This window comes from Zootoca vivipara, chromosome 7 (genome assembly GCF_963506605.1).
Source record: "Zootoca vivipara chromosome 7, rZooViv1.1, whole genome shotgun sequence".
NCBI classification, from domain to species: domain Eukaryota; kingdom Metazoa; phylum Chordata; class Lepidosauria; order Squamata; family Lacertidae; genus Zootoca; species Zootoca vivipara.
This window is the reverse complement of record NC_083282.1, coordinates 49,735,876-49,752,087: the sequence shown is the minus strand read 5'-3', so window position 1 is coordinate 49,752,087 and position 16,212 is coordinate 49,735,876. Positions and strand designations below refer to the sequence as shown.

Genomic DNA, 16,212 nt, shown 5'->3' with positions numbered 1-16,212 from the left:
ATTGGGATGTAGACTGATCTTCTCCAATCCTCTGGCCATTGCTGAGTTTTCCAAACTTGCTGGCATATTGGGTGTAGCACCTTAACAGCATCATCTTTTAAAATTTTAAATAGTTCAGCTGGAATATCATCACTTCCACTGGCCTTGTTATTAGCAGTGCTTTCTAAGGCCCATTTGACTTCAGTCTCCAAGATGTCTGGCTCAAGGTCAGCAAACACACTACCTGGGGTGTACGAGACCTCCATATCTTTCTGGTATAATTCCTCTGTGTATTCTTGCCACCTCTTCTTGATGTCTTCTGCTTCTGTTAGGTCCTTACCACTTTTGTCCTTGATTATGGTAATCTTTGTACGAAATGTTCCTTTCATATCTCCAATTTTCTTGAACAGATCTCTGGTTTTCCCCATTCTATTGTTTTCCTCTATTTCTTTGCATTGATCATTTAAGAAGACCCTCTTGTCTCTCCTTGCTGCTTTTTGGAAATCTGCATTCAGTTTCCTGTATCTTTCCCTATCTCCCTTGCATTTTGCTTGCCTCCTCTCCTCCGCTATTTGTAAGGCCTCGTTGGACAGCCATTTTGCTTTCTTGCATTTCCTTTTCCTTGGGATGGTTTTCGTTGCTGCCTCCTGTATAATGTTACGAGCCTCCATCCATAGTTCTTCAGGCACTCTGTCCACCAAATCTAAATCCTTAAACCTGTTCCTCACTTCCACTGTGTATTCATAAGGGATTTGATTCAGATTATATCTTACTGGCCCAGTGGTTTTTCCTACTTTCTTCAGTTTAAGCTGGAATTTTGCTATAAGAAGCTGATGATCTGTGTTACAGTCAGCTCCAGGTCTTGTTTTTGCTGACTGTATAGAGCTTCTCCATCTTTGGCTGCAGAGAATATAATCAATCTGATTTCGATGCTGCCCATTTGGTGATATCCATGTGTAGAGTCGTCTCTTGTGTTGTTGGAAGAGAGTGTTTGTGATGACCAGCTTGTTCTCTTGACAGAACTCTATTAGCCTTTGCCCTGCTTCATTTTGAACTCCAAGGCCAAACTTGCCAGTTATTCCTTTTATCTCTTGATTCCCTACTTTAGCATTCCAATCCCCTGTAATGAGAAGAACATCCTTCTTTGGTGTCATTTCTAGAAGGTGTTGTAGGTCTTCATAGAATTGGTCAATTTCACTTTCTTCAGCACCGGTAGTTGGTGCATAAACTTGGATTACTGTGATGTTAAAAGGTCTGCCTTGGATTCGTATCGAGATCATTCTGTCATTTTTGAGATTGCATCCCAATACAGCTTTTGCCACTCTTTTGTTGACTATGAGGGCCACTCCATTTCTTCTACAGGATTCTTGCCCACAGTAGTAGATATGATAGTCACCCGAACTGAATTCGCCCATTCCCTTCCATTTTAGTTCACTGATGCCCAGGATGTCGATATTTATTCTTGTCATCTCATTTTTGACCACATCCAGCTTACCTCCATCCATGGTTCTTACATTCCAGGTTCCTATGCAATATTTTTCTTTACAGCATCGGACTTTCCTTTCGCTTCCATTGTATGGGTACAATGAGTCTATTATGAGCACGTGTCTCACTAATGTGTCTCACTAATGAGCACGTGTCTCACTAATGAGCACGTGTCTCACTAATCTGGTTCTTGGATTAATGCTCCTTCTAGGGAAGAGGGGGTTAATCTTAGAACAAAATAAACCCCGGATAGGTTTGATGATGGGAATAATGTGCCCTCCTTTTTCACCCTGAACAAAAGCTTACTGACTCTTGCCCCACCCTTTCTTCTTCCCTCTATTTCTTCCTAGTTCTAGCATTGCAAGCCCGGAAGAAGCGGACTAAAGCCAAGAAGGAAAAAGCCCAGAGAAAGTAAGTGTGATCCTATTGCCTTAAACAGAGTGGAATGGTGTCGTGGAAAGTGACAAAAATTTCCTGAAATGATGTGCAGAAGCCAGCCTGGTAGCCATGGTTGCATGGTAATGAGAAATCTTCCAGATTTTCCAATTCTAAGTGACTCTTTACATCCTGAGGGTAGCCTCAGTGTTAAACGTGCATAAACTCACATGAGTGATATGCCCTCTTCTGCATCTTGTGCATATTTTAAGTGGGCACCGTTAAATTTGTCTCTGGGTGCCTATCAGCTTGCTGGTAATATTCTCGTCTCCTTTTCCAATGATACCATTTTAATCTAAAATAGTAGATAAACTTAATGGATCAAATCTATTACTTATTTATATACATTTTAAACTGTAGTAGGGTGAAATCCAAGCCTTGGGCGCTGTCCAACAGGGCCACTGCAGCATCTGCAGCCTTGCAGCACATACTGGCTGGCAGTCAGGCCTGCTGCTGTCACATGACAGCTGTAAGGCTTGCTCAGCCCTCTGTCTTGAATGTCTGCCATCCCAGAAAATCCCCCTCCCCACCAGCAGCAATTCTGCCCACAAGTTCAGCAGGCAAAATGGGAAACCACACTGGCAGAGAGATGCCGATGTCACTCTGCAGGCAGAGGCTGGGAGGGCTGGGGGAAGCAAGATCTCTGCTTAATCAAGCCCCCCAGCCTGGTGCAAGCAGAATTTGAATTGTGACCTTAATATAGGATACATTGCACAAATCAAATATGCATCACTGAATTATTCACATAGATGTAGTAGTGAAGAATAATGCTATAGTGATGTATATAATGTTTAAGATTTACATTTATATTGTATAGCAAGCTGTTCTGGCTAGCCCTGGATTTCAAGTGTTATTTGCATAGTCATAATAAGCTGTTCTGGCCTTGTAGATCCAAGAAGCTTGAAACATGTCTAAAATTGTGCACTTAACTCCTGAACATCTAAGATTGCCCGTAAATGCAGCAAACTAAAATGTAATACTGTAGACATATGTTCTCTGGGTAGTTTAATACTATTATAAGAGTATTTAATAATCCCACTCAAACTGAAGGGTGGAACTTACTTTAAACATTTCAGATATCACATAGAAGAGGGAAGTCTTGTCTTTTTCACCTTGTTACTATAACTCGAAAAGAGATTTGACCATACCATACTCTATGTAGCTGCTGTAGACTGACTTTGGTGGACTAAATTGATAGGCCAGTTCTCTGAAATTTTACTGAGAAGTCCCACTGAAATCAGTTAAGTGTGGATAAGATTGTGTTCTGTGTGTGTTAAGCGGCAAGTGGTTTCAGATTAAGAAAATGGAGCCAGAGAATGTGCATTATTTAGTGAGAGTAATTATCAGAGTTGATAGTGCTCTCTGAAAGTTCTTTAAGCCTGGAATATTAAGGAAAGTAATCCCTTGTTTAAGCACTAGCCAACTACCCAAATGCAAGCAGGAGTTACATGTGGGAAAGCGAGAGGAGTGGCCGATGAGGAGTGAGGTATTAAATCCCCTCTCTGTGGGTTAAACCATAGAGCCTAGGGCAGGCATCCCCAAACTTTGGCCCTCCAGATGTTTTGGACTACAATTCCCATCTTCCCTGACCACTGGTCCTGTTAGCTAGGGATCATGGGAGTTGTAGGCGAAAACATCTGGAGGGCCGCAGTTTGGGGATGCCTGGCCCAGGGCTTGCCGATCAGAAGGTTGGTGGTTCGAATCCCTGTGACGGGGTGAGCTCCCGTTGCTTGGTCCCAGCTCCTGCCAACCTAGCAGTTCGAAAGCACGTCAAAATGCAAGTAGATAAATAGGAACCGCTACAGCGGGAAGGTAAACGGCGTTTCTGTGTGCTGCTCTGGTTCGCCAGAAGCGGCTTTGTCATGCTGGCCACATGACCTGGAAGCTGTATGCCGGCTCCCTCGGCCAATAACGCAAGATGAGCGCCGCAACCCCAGAGTTGGTCATGACTGGACCTAATGGTCAGGGGTCCCTTTACCTACATGCAACAAAGAAACCAAGCTAGCTGCTAGAAGAGGGAAGCTCCCTCCTCTGGTAGCCTGCAGCTGGCAAGTAAAGGTTTTTGCAAGCTAGTAACTTGAGGTGGAGGAGAAGGATTATTTACAAGACTCAAGTAAGCCCCATTTAAGTGAGACTTCTGAGTAAAATTTCAAAGGATTGTACTGCACAGTCACTGGAAGCTTACATGTGTAGATGCCATCATATGCCATTAAATGCTCTAATAACTATTTTATTTCCTATTGACTTTGAAATAGGCCTGAATTGAACCCCTTTGTCTGCATTTTCAAATGGTTATTACTACCGTTCTTCTTCTTCTTGTTCTTGTTCTTTATTTGTACCCCACCCATCTGACTGGTTTGCCCCTGATTTGTCATGTCCTTGCCCTTCATTATTCATATTTATTCATATTTCACCAGTTTTCATGCAGTGCACAAAAAGTTCCCAAATCTGGCATTTCTAGTTGGAGAAAAGCAATACCGTAATGAAGTACTGCTTTGTAGATGATCCTAGGTTCAGTTGCTGGAATCTGCAGTTAAATTAACTCAGGTAGCAATAGTTGGGGGAAATATTTGCCTCTGAGCAATTGGAAAACCAGATAGAGCTAGGCTTAGTGCACCAATATTCTGACTTGGTGTCAAGTGGCTTCATGTATTCACCTACCCTATGCCTCTTTTCATCCATTGTTCGCTTCACTAATTTTTGTCCATGTAGCATTTCTGTCACTTCTGAACAGTCAAGGAATTTTTTTTTGTCTGAAATAATGCTGTGATTGCAAAGTTTAACAGTTGTAGCATTATTTTCAGGGTAGTCTCTTGTCTCAAAAATTTTACTCTGACTATTTAGATTGAATCCATAGTGATAACCCATTGCATGGAGGTTTACTGCAAAGTTGTGGCAAGCTAGTAATATTCGGAAATTGAATCCCAAATTTCTCAAGCTCTTTCTTCTATGTATTCAAAGCTGTCATGCACTTTTGAAACATTCTAATAAAAATTAAAAGAATTGGCCAACAGTTAACCTAATTATACAACCCAAAACCATTATTTACAAATTCATATAGTGGCTTAAGTAGAGTGGTTTTTATAACATGTTCAGCCAAGGTACCGGTAGCTTCCCCTTTAATGCTAGTGCTCTGGGAGAGTTCTGGTTTTTTAATTGCTTGTAGAAAAGAACAAGTGCTATGGTCCATGGCGTGCTATGGTCCATGGGGTCACGAAGAGTCGGACACGACTAAACGACTAAACAACAACAGAAAAGAACAATAAAAAAAATGTTCCATTCCTGTCAAAAAATCAAGGACTGGACATAAAGTTGTTTATCGCTGTTTCTGCACTTAACATGTCTTGAATCTTCAAGTATAACAGGATCTGTGTATGTTTCCCATGCCATCCTTTTTCATTCTTCCCCACTCCCAGTTGATGCCCATCCATACACTTGAGTTGGTTGGCAGAAGAAATGGGTCTTTGAGCCCTAGGTGGATTTCTCCGCTCAAAGCTGCTGTTTGTGTGATTTTGCCCCTGAACTTGATGGATAGCAAACATAAATTTAAAAGAATGGGCTTTAAATAGTGCCTTCTTTTTTGGAATAATTTTGAGCAACAGCTATGTTTTTATGTATATAAAGCTATCTGATTTATCAAAATATATTTTAAGTTTAAGAAACATTTAAATATACAATGTTGACTTGCATATAATTGTGCAAAAGATCACAAAAATGTTTCTAACCCACCTTCCTGCACATACTAATGTTAGTCATCTGTCTTCTAAAAGCAGTAGTTTTTATCAGGCTTCCCTGCATAGAGGTAAGCCTTGCTCATAACCAGGCAAATGGTTACCAGCAATCTGCAGCAATGCATGTGGTATTTGACAGTCAAATATCAGATCTCTGCTAAAAGCCAATACACTTTAAAGGCAAGAAAGAGAGCATTCAAGTCAAGCCAGAGGTCAAATATGGAGGTGATAAATGGCAATACATATAGAGTGTTTTCTGTGATTATAACCTGTGATCACTGCAAAATATGTGCTGCTTTCTGGCCATGGGTTTCCTTCTGATAACATTGGTGCTTATATGTAGAACTACTGTTTTGTTGTGTGTGTGTACCCTGCGGGCCTCTTCACACACACAAGTATGCTATGAATGTTTGAAAACATGTCCTCCACCATACACTTGTCAGTCGGGACCAGGTGAAGCTTCTTGACAAGTGTACTCTGAGTGGGAGCTTGCTGATTTTCAATGTCCTCCAAGGTGGTGGTTTTACATACTGTCTGCACCTTTTAAAATACAGTATATTTAATGCATTTATAACCCACAGGCCTGGTCAGTATGTCATCAGTACAGGTCCTATTGGTTGTGAGCATTAGTTGCCTGCATTAGCTAGAATGCAACAATGAAGGTTCCTTTCCCTCCCAGAACCTTGGAAAGCAAGCAGTTGTTCTTGCTGCTACCTCTGTGCATTTTTGTTAGTATGGAGATGCAGCATTCCCCCTCTTACAATTAAAAAAATGAGAGAATGACAGACCCTTCTTTGCAGGGTCACAAGGTTCCCCAAATCCCTGTACTTCAGGGCTTTGAGGAAATGGGGAGAAGGACTGCAGAACAGTAGCAGCTGGTAACAAGTCTATCTCACACTTCTCTACACCCCAGCTAGGCTTTGATTTCATTATGATGGAGAGCACTGAGGAAATGCTAAGGCTGTAGGTAGTAAGGGAGATATTCACTTGCCCTCCTGTTTGTAGAGGAAAAAGTGCCTAATAATCTGTTTCTTTGCATTGTTATTCCTCATTCTTCTTTCATTGCTGATTTTATGAACCAATTATTTGTGGAAATTGCTTCCCGGGTGGGTATGGGGAGTATGTGGCCCTCAGGGACCTCCATGGAATTATACGTTTTTTGCATGTGTAACTGTGAAAACAATATAGATGGCATTTCCTTCTGAGCCATAGCTATAGAATTCTGTAAACTAATGCTGCTTCCCTTTAAGTAAATGCAGCCATTCTGTGTGCTGGGTCTAATTTTTTTGCTCTTCACAACCATGAATTGTTTTAACATTAATACACAGATCCATCTGTATATGTCTTCTCTGTGTTCTGTGCTATGTGTTCTGTTCTTCTGACATCACTGGCACTACTGAATGTGTGGGGAAATATGTAGGAGTGTGAGGGCAAAACTCTCCGGCAATACTGTTTTTCCTTTGTCGTCTTGCTTCCTATAGGCAGAGAGACAAGGGTGAGAGCCCTTAAACCCCAAATTACTACTTGTGGGAGTTAAATGCTCATGAATACAAGTGCTTTTTTCACCTCACCCCACCTTTGAAGAACATGCTGCCTTCACTCATAAATCAGCATGGTATCTAATGAAATGCTTGAATGTTCATTGTTTTACCTTGCTATGAGAAGCTACATGTTAATTGGCCTTTTATTGTTTTAATCTGTTTCCTCTGAATTTCTGTCTAGAACAGCTAATGGTTACAGACAGGTTGGGAGTGCATCACCTTATTTCTTTATGCATTATTATTGTTCCAACACAGTTTGGTGGCATTCATCCTGAGAATGAATGCCTGAAGGATGAAATGAACAAATTACTCTGGTATGTGTTCTCTGGTATAAGTAGAATAGATAGAATAGAACTACCCTATGGTTGTTTCTCAGTGATAGAAGTCATACAGTTTTATAGTTCTAAAGCTAGTGATTAATTGGCATTTTTTCTTTTCTTTAAGAAAATAGAAAACCTATTCTCTGGTCTGTGGGAGTGGAAGCAAGAGTTTTTGCTTAATTATAACTTTTAAGAACAAGAACTATAACTTTTAAGAACAAGAACTGGTTTTTCATCATAGAATATGAACCTTACTGCATTCTCCATATATTTAAATATGAGGAATGTAGATTACAGTAAAGGACTAAGCATGCATACTGTAAGACAGTACAGTCGTACCTTGGTTGCCGAACACCTTGGAACTCGTATGTTTCAGTTGCCAAATGATAAAAAACCGGAAGTGAGCGTTCCAGTCTTCAAACAATTTTCGGAAGCCGAACATCCGGCGCTGCTGCAGCCAATCAGAAGCCGCGCCTTGGTTTTCGAACAGTTCTGGGAGTCGAACGGACTCCCAGAACGCATTCTGTTCGAGAACCAAGGTACGACTGTATGATATATATCTTGTGAAGACATAATCAGAAGCCTACTTTATCTAGATTATTAAATGAAACAGTCAGTATGGCAATTCTGCTACCAGTTCTGCACCAGTGAACCCCATACATTTGAATGGGGCTTATGCATGAATAACTAGAATCGGAGTTCTAGGCAGCCTTAGTTAAGGACTGTTGGTTATATGAATTGCATATGCAATCAAGTCTGGGATCCAAAAAGCATGCCCAGGAGATTTTTTTAATTTTGAACAGCAAGCCTCTTGCCATATAACAAACTGTGTTTGAAAGATCCTTTTAGTTTCAAAAGGCTTGTTGTGTAACATTGGTTAGGGTTGGGGGAATTGCCAATTGAGACTCTCAAGCCCCAGACCCTCTTTAGTGAGTGGAATGAGTTATTTGATTTTTCAAAAAATAAAAATTATTCAGGACATGGGTGTTTAATCCTGTGTAAATGCATATAGGATTCCAGTCTTTGCACCATCTGATTTTCATGGGAGGAAGTCTTTTCCCTGGTTAAGTACTTGTATAACTTTTTACTTGCATGCATTCCACGCCCACCAGAGCAACCAAGGAATTACCTAAGAATAACCGTTTGGTTTTAGCATTTAGTTGCAAGCATATTCACAAGCTGTAAAAGACTTCAGTCTGTTTTCTCACAGTAACTATAGTCGTACCTTGGAAGTCGAATGGAATCCGTTCAACTTCCAAAATGTTCAGTGCTGCTTCTGATTGGCTGCAGGAAGCTCCTGCAGCCAATCAGAAGCCCCATTGGACGTTCGGGTTCCAAAAATAGTTCGCAAACAGGAACAGTCACTTCCAGGTTTGCGGCATTTGGGATCCCAAACGTTTGAAAACTAAGCTGTTCAAAAACTAAGGTACGACTGTAGTACTTCTTTCTTTGCCGATCTGTTTGAGGCAGATTCACTTGCAAGCAAGAGCTCCTGAGTAGATCTGTTGGTGGAGGAGGCAATAGCAGTGTACCTTGTGATATCTGGAATGTTACAGCACAAATTAGTACCGATTTCATGAAGAAGGTGTGCAAGCTAGAACTTGAATGTGTTTGCAGGCTGACCACACTTATTCAGACTGTATTTCAGCTGCATCTTCATTTGTCTTGCTTCGTGTAACTTTTTCTCTGACTTTTCAGCTGTATACCAATTTTTTACATAGACAGATGCGTTGCTGTTTGGTTTTCATAGCTCATCAGTTCAGTTAATCGCTGAAATGCCAGCATGAACTGAAAGGCTAATGATACTGGCACCTGCCTCTTCAATTGTCCAGCTTGTTTATTTCTTAATAAGAACATATGAGATGAAGAAGCTTGTCTTGTTTAGGTTGGGATGCCTTTATGAAAATTGTCTTCCATCTTTTCCATAGAATTGTTTTGGGCAGAGCTAGAAAAATAAGTGGCACCTACTGGCACAGGGAAGCTAATACTTTGAGCTCTTGTGCTCATATAATCAATACCGTGATACTGTTCTCTTTCAAAGTTCTGAAGGAAATTTATTATTGAACAGGAAACTCGTAGCTTCACTTCAGTTAGGCTACAATAGTTAGTATATCTGGAAAGACTTTGGAAGTTGGTCAGCATCAAAAGAACGGAATGAGTTTTTGGTCATTCCAGGGCATGGCTAAATTTTTCAGGAAGCAAATTACCGGTAGCTGAGAGCAACTCTCTTCAGTGATGCTGCAAGGCATTTACCTGCAATGCAGTGCTATGCATCTGCAGCTAGGTGGTGGAGGCAAATTCCTTTTCTCTCTTGCTTTTGTACAAAGCTTTGCTGTGTTCAGGAAGAACCAGCCCTCTGCTTGCAATTTATGTACCCCTATTACTTGCACCAGGGTGCCATTTAGTTTTTGATGGCTCTTTCGAAAACTGTTGGCCCGACTTCAGAGGTACCTTCATCAATGGGAGTCCGTGCTTCGTGCAGGTAAGCTTTCCTTTTACAGCATTTTTTTAAAAACCCAGATGGAAAAAAAGGGAGTTTGACTGCCTCAATGAGGACTTCTCTGAATTCCGTTTAAGCTCATAAATCTTCCTGAGGACACTGATTCAATTGTCACCCTCCCCTAGCATGTAATCTTACCAGATGCTTAGCTTAAGAACAAATCCAATGAAGTTAGGTTGTAAAAGCAAGTACATGTTCAGAAGCCCAAGGTGCTTGTTGGGGTGGATGTCTGCCAAATGTTCTGATATGTTAAGAGGGATTCATTCAAGGCTTCTGTTAGCATTTGATGTGTTTCTAGCAGTGTAGCAGTTCTGACAGCTGTCTGTTTCTCATTCATTGAAATGCAGCCTCTGGAACTCTCGCATCAACCTTTTGTCCCTGCTTACAAGCTGACTTCTAAATCGTTTAAATGAATCAGAAGATGCTTTCAGGTTTCTCTTCTTAGTAACAATTTGCTCAAAGAAATCATTGTTTAGAATCAAATGATGTATTAAAATAAGGTCTTTGTACCTCCTATGCATGTTTTACCATCCTTGCCCATGCCCGTTTGGGGTGCATTTTAGGAGGGCGGGGCAGGAGCAGTTGTGGGGATTGTATTGAGCATTTTTTTAAAGATTTAATAGCAAAAGTACACATACTTTCCAAGAAACATTAGAGAGGAAATATTGCCTTTGAAAGGCAATCACATCTCTGCAGTGTTATGTGGTCTTTTTCACTCCCTGACAAATAATAGTTCATTCTAATTTTGAAAGTATAAGGGCTCGAAATAATTAATTGCAAAGACATTGAGCTCTCTGTAACATAACTCAGTGATAAGGCATTCTGACTTCCTTTAGATAAAGGATCAGGATAGTTCTCAAAAGCTTTATGAAGGCTTTCTAGTAACTTCTTTGCTGCAGGAAGATTGTGCTTGTGGAAGAGATGTGTGATTGCAGAATATTCAGGGAATTTCAAACAGCGTTTTTGCCTGGAAAATTAGCTTTAAGGCTTACCTAAATCCAATTCCTCGTCGATGCATACCCTAGAACGTTCTGTCATTAAAAACCGTATCTAGTAAACCTTAACAATTCAGCGTTCCCATAGTTGTGACGTAATTAATGAAGACATTTGCTGTGATGGGTGTGGCTTCTAGAGGGATCACATTGATTTCATCCTTATTCATTTCCTCTCTAGGTTTGAGATTTATTGAGTAGTGTTATGATTTTTTAAAATCATTGTCTGCAATTGTCTTAACTCTTGTTTAACATTTGACTTTGTGCTTATTCCTGTATGTGCTTTGCTCGCATTGGGCTAACTGTGAATATTTACAACTTGTAATTTCTGCCAAAGAAAGGTTTAGGGAGTTTGAATAAATCTTCAAGACATGAGTGTGTGGAGGGAACAGGAGGGAACAGTCAGTTTAGAATGTGTGTAAAATGTTCCAGAAGTGTACATGAGCACTCTTTGCAAGTATGCTGATTTTTTTTTAATTTTTGTTTGAACATCCCTACACCAAACCCCACAATAGCTGTATTTCACAATTGTTTTGTGAAACCAGTTACTTTACAAAAGGTTTAATTGTTACTTTGCTAAATAACTGTTATGTGTTGTATATAATGGTGTCACATAGCTATCAGTAAGAACAGGATGAAGAGGGAAGCAATTTTTGGCTATTCCCCCTACCACCGGCAACCCTGTGCACACACAAAAATCTTCCCCAGAGGGTTGGGGACCTTCAGAGCATTGATTTATGCCTTATGATCAGCTGAGCAACTCAGTATTTAATAAACAAAATCCAGGGAGTGACTAGATATGTTTCCCTTGCTTTTCAAATATAATATGTCTTGGATCACTGTAGCAGTCTAAAGCCTGACAACTACTACCGTAGTTGACAGCATACAAGTTGTAGTTACATGTTTCTAGATATGCATGACTATTTTTCTTTCTGCTGAAAGATGAGGTTTTTCTTTTCTGCTACCCTCCCTATACAGCAGCTTGAAATTCCTGTTTTTAGGGAGCTATAAAGATGGGTTCATCCCACTGCATGGAAGCTCACTGAGTCACTCATAGGGCTGGAATGCATTTGGGTACCTGTAATAAATGGAAGCCATTCTGAGGGGTTATCTATAGAAAATAATTCAGAATCCTAAAATTTCCCTTCATCCTGGACCCATCACCAAGCAGTTTTCACTGCAAGTCTTCTGTAAGCCACTGGCAGTTATTTTTAGCCTAAGGACTATCCTACACTGTTGAAGCCTTCTGAATGCCTATTATTTTTGATTAAAATATTTTTGAAAGCCAGTAATGATGAGACCATTTGTATCTCCCTGGGAGGAATTCCAAAGGTTGGGGCCACCACTGAGAATGCCCTGTTTCTAGAACCTGTCCGCCTTGTGGCTGTCATTGACAGGCCAGAGAGCAAGGTCTTGGACTCTGATCTTTGGCAGATTCATAGAGGTATAGATGGTCCTTCAGATAAATTTGGCCTCTAAATAGCCTGCTGAAATGTTTACTATTCCATTCCTTGCTGGCGGGGGAGGAAGGGAAGCCCCTCCACAACCAGCATGGAAATGAAAGTTCCTAAAACAAAACAAAACAAAGAACCCTGCTATCAAGCAGACGTAAAATGAACCATCCCTCCACCATCCTGCTTGGTTTTCACACTGATCAGGGAGGAAGGTGCTTTCCTTCCTCTATGGTTGGCATGGAAACCAAGTGGACTGGGCAGAGGAGGGATGGAGAGATCCATCCTACCAGCTCACTCCCTTGCCAGTATGCAATTCCTGTTTGCTTATAGCTACAAGGTGAGTAGTTAGTTACAAGCCTGAATTCTTGCTGCTATTACTCTCTGCCTGCCACTCTCGCCTCTTGATTGGCATTTTTTGGGCAGTCATTTGGCCCAGCGCCTCCAGCTTAGGACCTTCTGCTACAGACAAAATGCATCACAAGGCACTGCTGTACCTGGTAAAAGTGCAGTTGACTCCCTCCCCATGACTGAGCAAGGCAAATTCCTGGCATAATCGTAGTGGGAGTGATTGGTATACTGCTGCTGTGCAACATTTGATCCTCCATGGAAACAGCTGTAGACATTGGTGTGACTGGTTATCTTTTGAAACTGTACTAATTTGAGTGTCGGTACTTGCTGCACATGTGGAGCTGTCTGCACAAGTTGTATCTGCTGAGAGGGTTTGTTCCAACCAAAGTGATCTGAGATAGATGTGATGCATCCGTATTTCAGTTAAAAAAAAAAAAGAACATTTCTTTTGCCTATCATCATCCAAACTCAAATTGCATTTTAGTCATTGCATATTCTTTCTTCCCTTGCTCTAAGTACACACAGTAAAAAGCTTACAACTTACGAACTTACGATGTCTCCTAGGCCAGAAACCCATCATCGAGGCCCTGCTACCCATTCAGAGAATGATCTTCCTGAACAAGAAGAGGAAATCCTGGGATCAGATGATGACGAGCAGGAAGATCCCAATGATTACTGCAAAGGTGAGAGGTTTTATTTTACAATTTGAGCATCATAATTTTAGACCAATAATTAAGTTGAAAACCTGGTTTGGTACAGTAAGTGACTTTGCTTTGTAGATAGAAAAAGGAACTCATCTATGGCAGGCATCCCCAAACTTCGGCCCTCCAGATGTTTTGGACTACAATTCCCATCTTCCCCGACCACTGGTCCTGTTAGATAGGGATCATGGGAGTTGTAGGCCAAAACATCTGGAGGGCCACAGTTTGGGGGTGCCTGATCTATGGGGACTTGATAGACTAATGCTTCCTCTTGTAAGACCAGTTATCTACCAGACTATGCCCTCCTTGTTTGTTTAGCAAATCTAAGTTAATACATCAAGACATATGATTGCTTAAGGTATTTCTCAGTATTTTTATTTATTTAACTTTTTACTACTTCTCCAGCTTTCTATTTAAAATATGCTCCATATTTACAACTGAAATTAAAGTTAACATCAAAACTGCATAATAAACATCAGAAATAAAAACATAACAATAACAAAAAATAGAGCTTTAGGAGCTGTAAAATTCATCAGGAAACCAGGAAATAAACAAAGCCTAATAGCCCATAAGCACGGTGAGTGAAAAGTAGTACATGAAGAGGTATCTTCATGTATTGCCTAAAATTAAAACTATGTAGTTGTCTGGTAGGCCTCTCCAGCAGGGTGATGGGTGATATTCCAAAGCAACATCATCCTCATGGAGAATGCCAGGGGCAACACTGGATTAACCCAATGCAGTGGTAGAATTTGGAATAAGTAGGGGGGGATTGTTCTAGTCAGAGGGAGACTGCATTCCCAAGGGTAGTTACTATCTGCTATCTGCAATCCATAGTTTGCAGGAAGCTCAGTATAGGACCCCCAGTGTGTGCTAGAGAATACTGGGTGAGGCAATTCAATTTGTACTGGTACCTTTGGATATCTGCCAACACTTAGAGAAAGCTATTGGTGCTCTTCAGGTGCCGAGATCGTGCTTTCTCTAATTACCATATAAATCTGTACATTTTGGGTCCTCTTGCTATATATAAAGCACTGACATAGTATCATTCAGGAATTGGCAAAGAACAGTCATTTCCTCCACTTAAATACTATACGTCTACCTTCACATCACGGAATTCTCAATGGTAAAATGTTGCAAACTTGACTGTATCTGCCCAATCCTGACTCTTGACTGTATCTGCCCAATCCTGACTCTAGTTAGCATCCCGCTCAGTAGAATAAACTGAATGAAAAACATGTCATGTCTCCACTGCCTTCATTTTGTGTGGGTGTGCTGTGTGCCCGGCATAGAAATTTAGCAGGCTGGCAGCAAAGGCATGGATCTCTGTCTTTCTGTTGCCAGCCAGCGTGTTCTATGCTAGACGTGTGCGGGGGGAGAGTGTCACCTGCTGTGCCTCTATATGAAAACATGGTAGACTGGTAGCAAGAGGGAAGGAACAGCCTGATGCGAACCCTCCTGCTTTTAATGCTGAACACGCAGGAGGGGGCTTACCCATTGTCAGCTAGCTTGGAATGGCAGTGGGCTATCAGAAGAGGGATGGAGTGTTCAGACTTCTGCCTCCTGTCAGTCTGCCTGGTTTATTTGCTTGACAGAAGGAGGCAGTTCCCCCACCGTAGAAGCCCAGCATAGAAAGGATGCTGGAGAAGGGAATGAGTGCTCAGCCCCCACCCCCACCCCTGGAACTCTCCTCCAAGCCCAAGCAAGCTACCAGAGAAGGGTTGAAGCACTCCATCGATCCTCCAGCAGCCCAGTCACTTGCCTGGATGAAATTCCTTGTTGCCCATGGCGACCAAGCAAGTGTTCAAAAACAAGCCTGCTTTGATAGTTCTTGCATTATAGTCCTTGCATTATCTAATCCAATATAGTGATCCAGAAATATATTTTAAAAATTAATAACAAACTCCCCATGCTGAACAAACCAGGCTTCAAGGAAATACGTTCACCGAGCCATTTCTTGGTGGGAGGTTGGCTGTTTCCCCTTTGTGTATACCTGAGAGCAAGCATCTTTTAATTTAATGGGACATTTTTGTAGTAATGTATGAGATGGCATTGTTAGCTTTCCTTCTTGTTAAAAAGCAGGTTCACACAATTGGAAACAATGCTTGATGCTGTCGTGAAGTATGTGTGTAGGTGTGACAAGTAAATGGATGTGCTGCCCTCATGGATCACAGTGATGTAGTTGCCTGGCGTGAATGTCAGAAAATGAATTGTTTTTGTGTGAGGTAGCTCCTATTTGAGGTGAGCTGATTTGGGTTGGCTGATGATGCCATTCAGGTGGTTAGGATGATATGTGAACCTCTTCAGATATGCAGCTTCCCACACGGTTGGACCCTTTCCAGTTCACCGTAGTGGTGGCAACCGTAGTACAAAGGTAATGTGAGAAGGGGTTAAGAATGCATTGGCAGATTGGTGTACGGGAGCTCTTTAATAGGAGCTCACATAGGTCATAATTTTTCTTAATCCAGCATCGTCAAGGTCCAGGGATAAGTATCAAAGTCAGTAATTCAACGACATACACCTTCATACATCAACTGGCAACCAGGCCCACCAGGCCCGTCTTCTCTCTAGATTGTTTTTGATAAATATTGAGTAGGCTCTTTGAACAAAGGCAGGGCTTGAATGTATGCATCTCTGTTGGCTTCTATTAATAAACTAGTGGTCAATTATTTATCTGGAGGCAATTTTAACATGAACAAGGGCAGCCAAACTGAAATTTAATTCAGACA

General features: G+C 41.2%; 1 protein-coding gene across 1 annotated transcript in view; it reads left to right on the top strand.

The window, feature by feature from the left end:
* Positions 1-16,212, top strand: part of SRPK1 (SRSF protein kinase 1) — a 36,745-nt gene that overhangs the window by 2,033 nt on the left and 18,500 nt on the right. The window contains exons 2-3 of the mRNA XM_035121256.2: positions 1,815-1,875; positions 13,350-13,468. Coding sequence (XP_034977147.2) covers positions 1,815-1,875; positions 13,350-13,468 — 180 coding nt within the window. The remainder of the gene's footprint in view (positions 1-1,814; positions 1,876-13,349; positions 13,469-16,212) is intronic.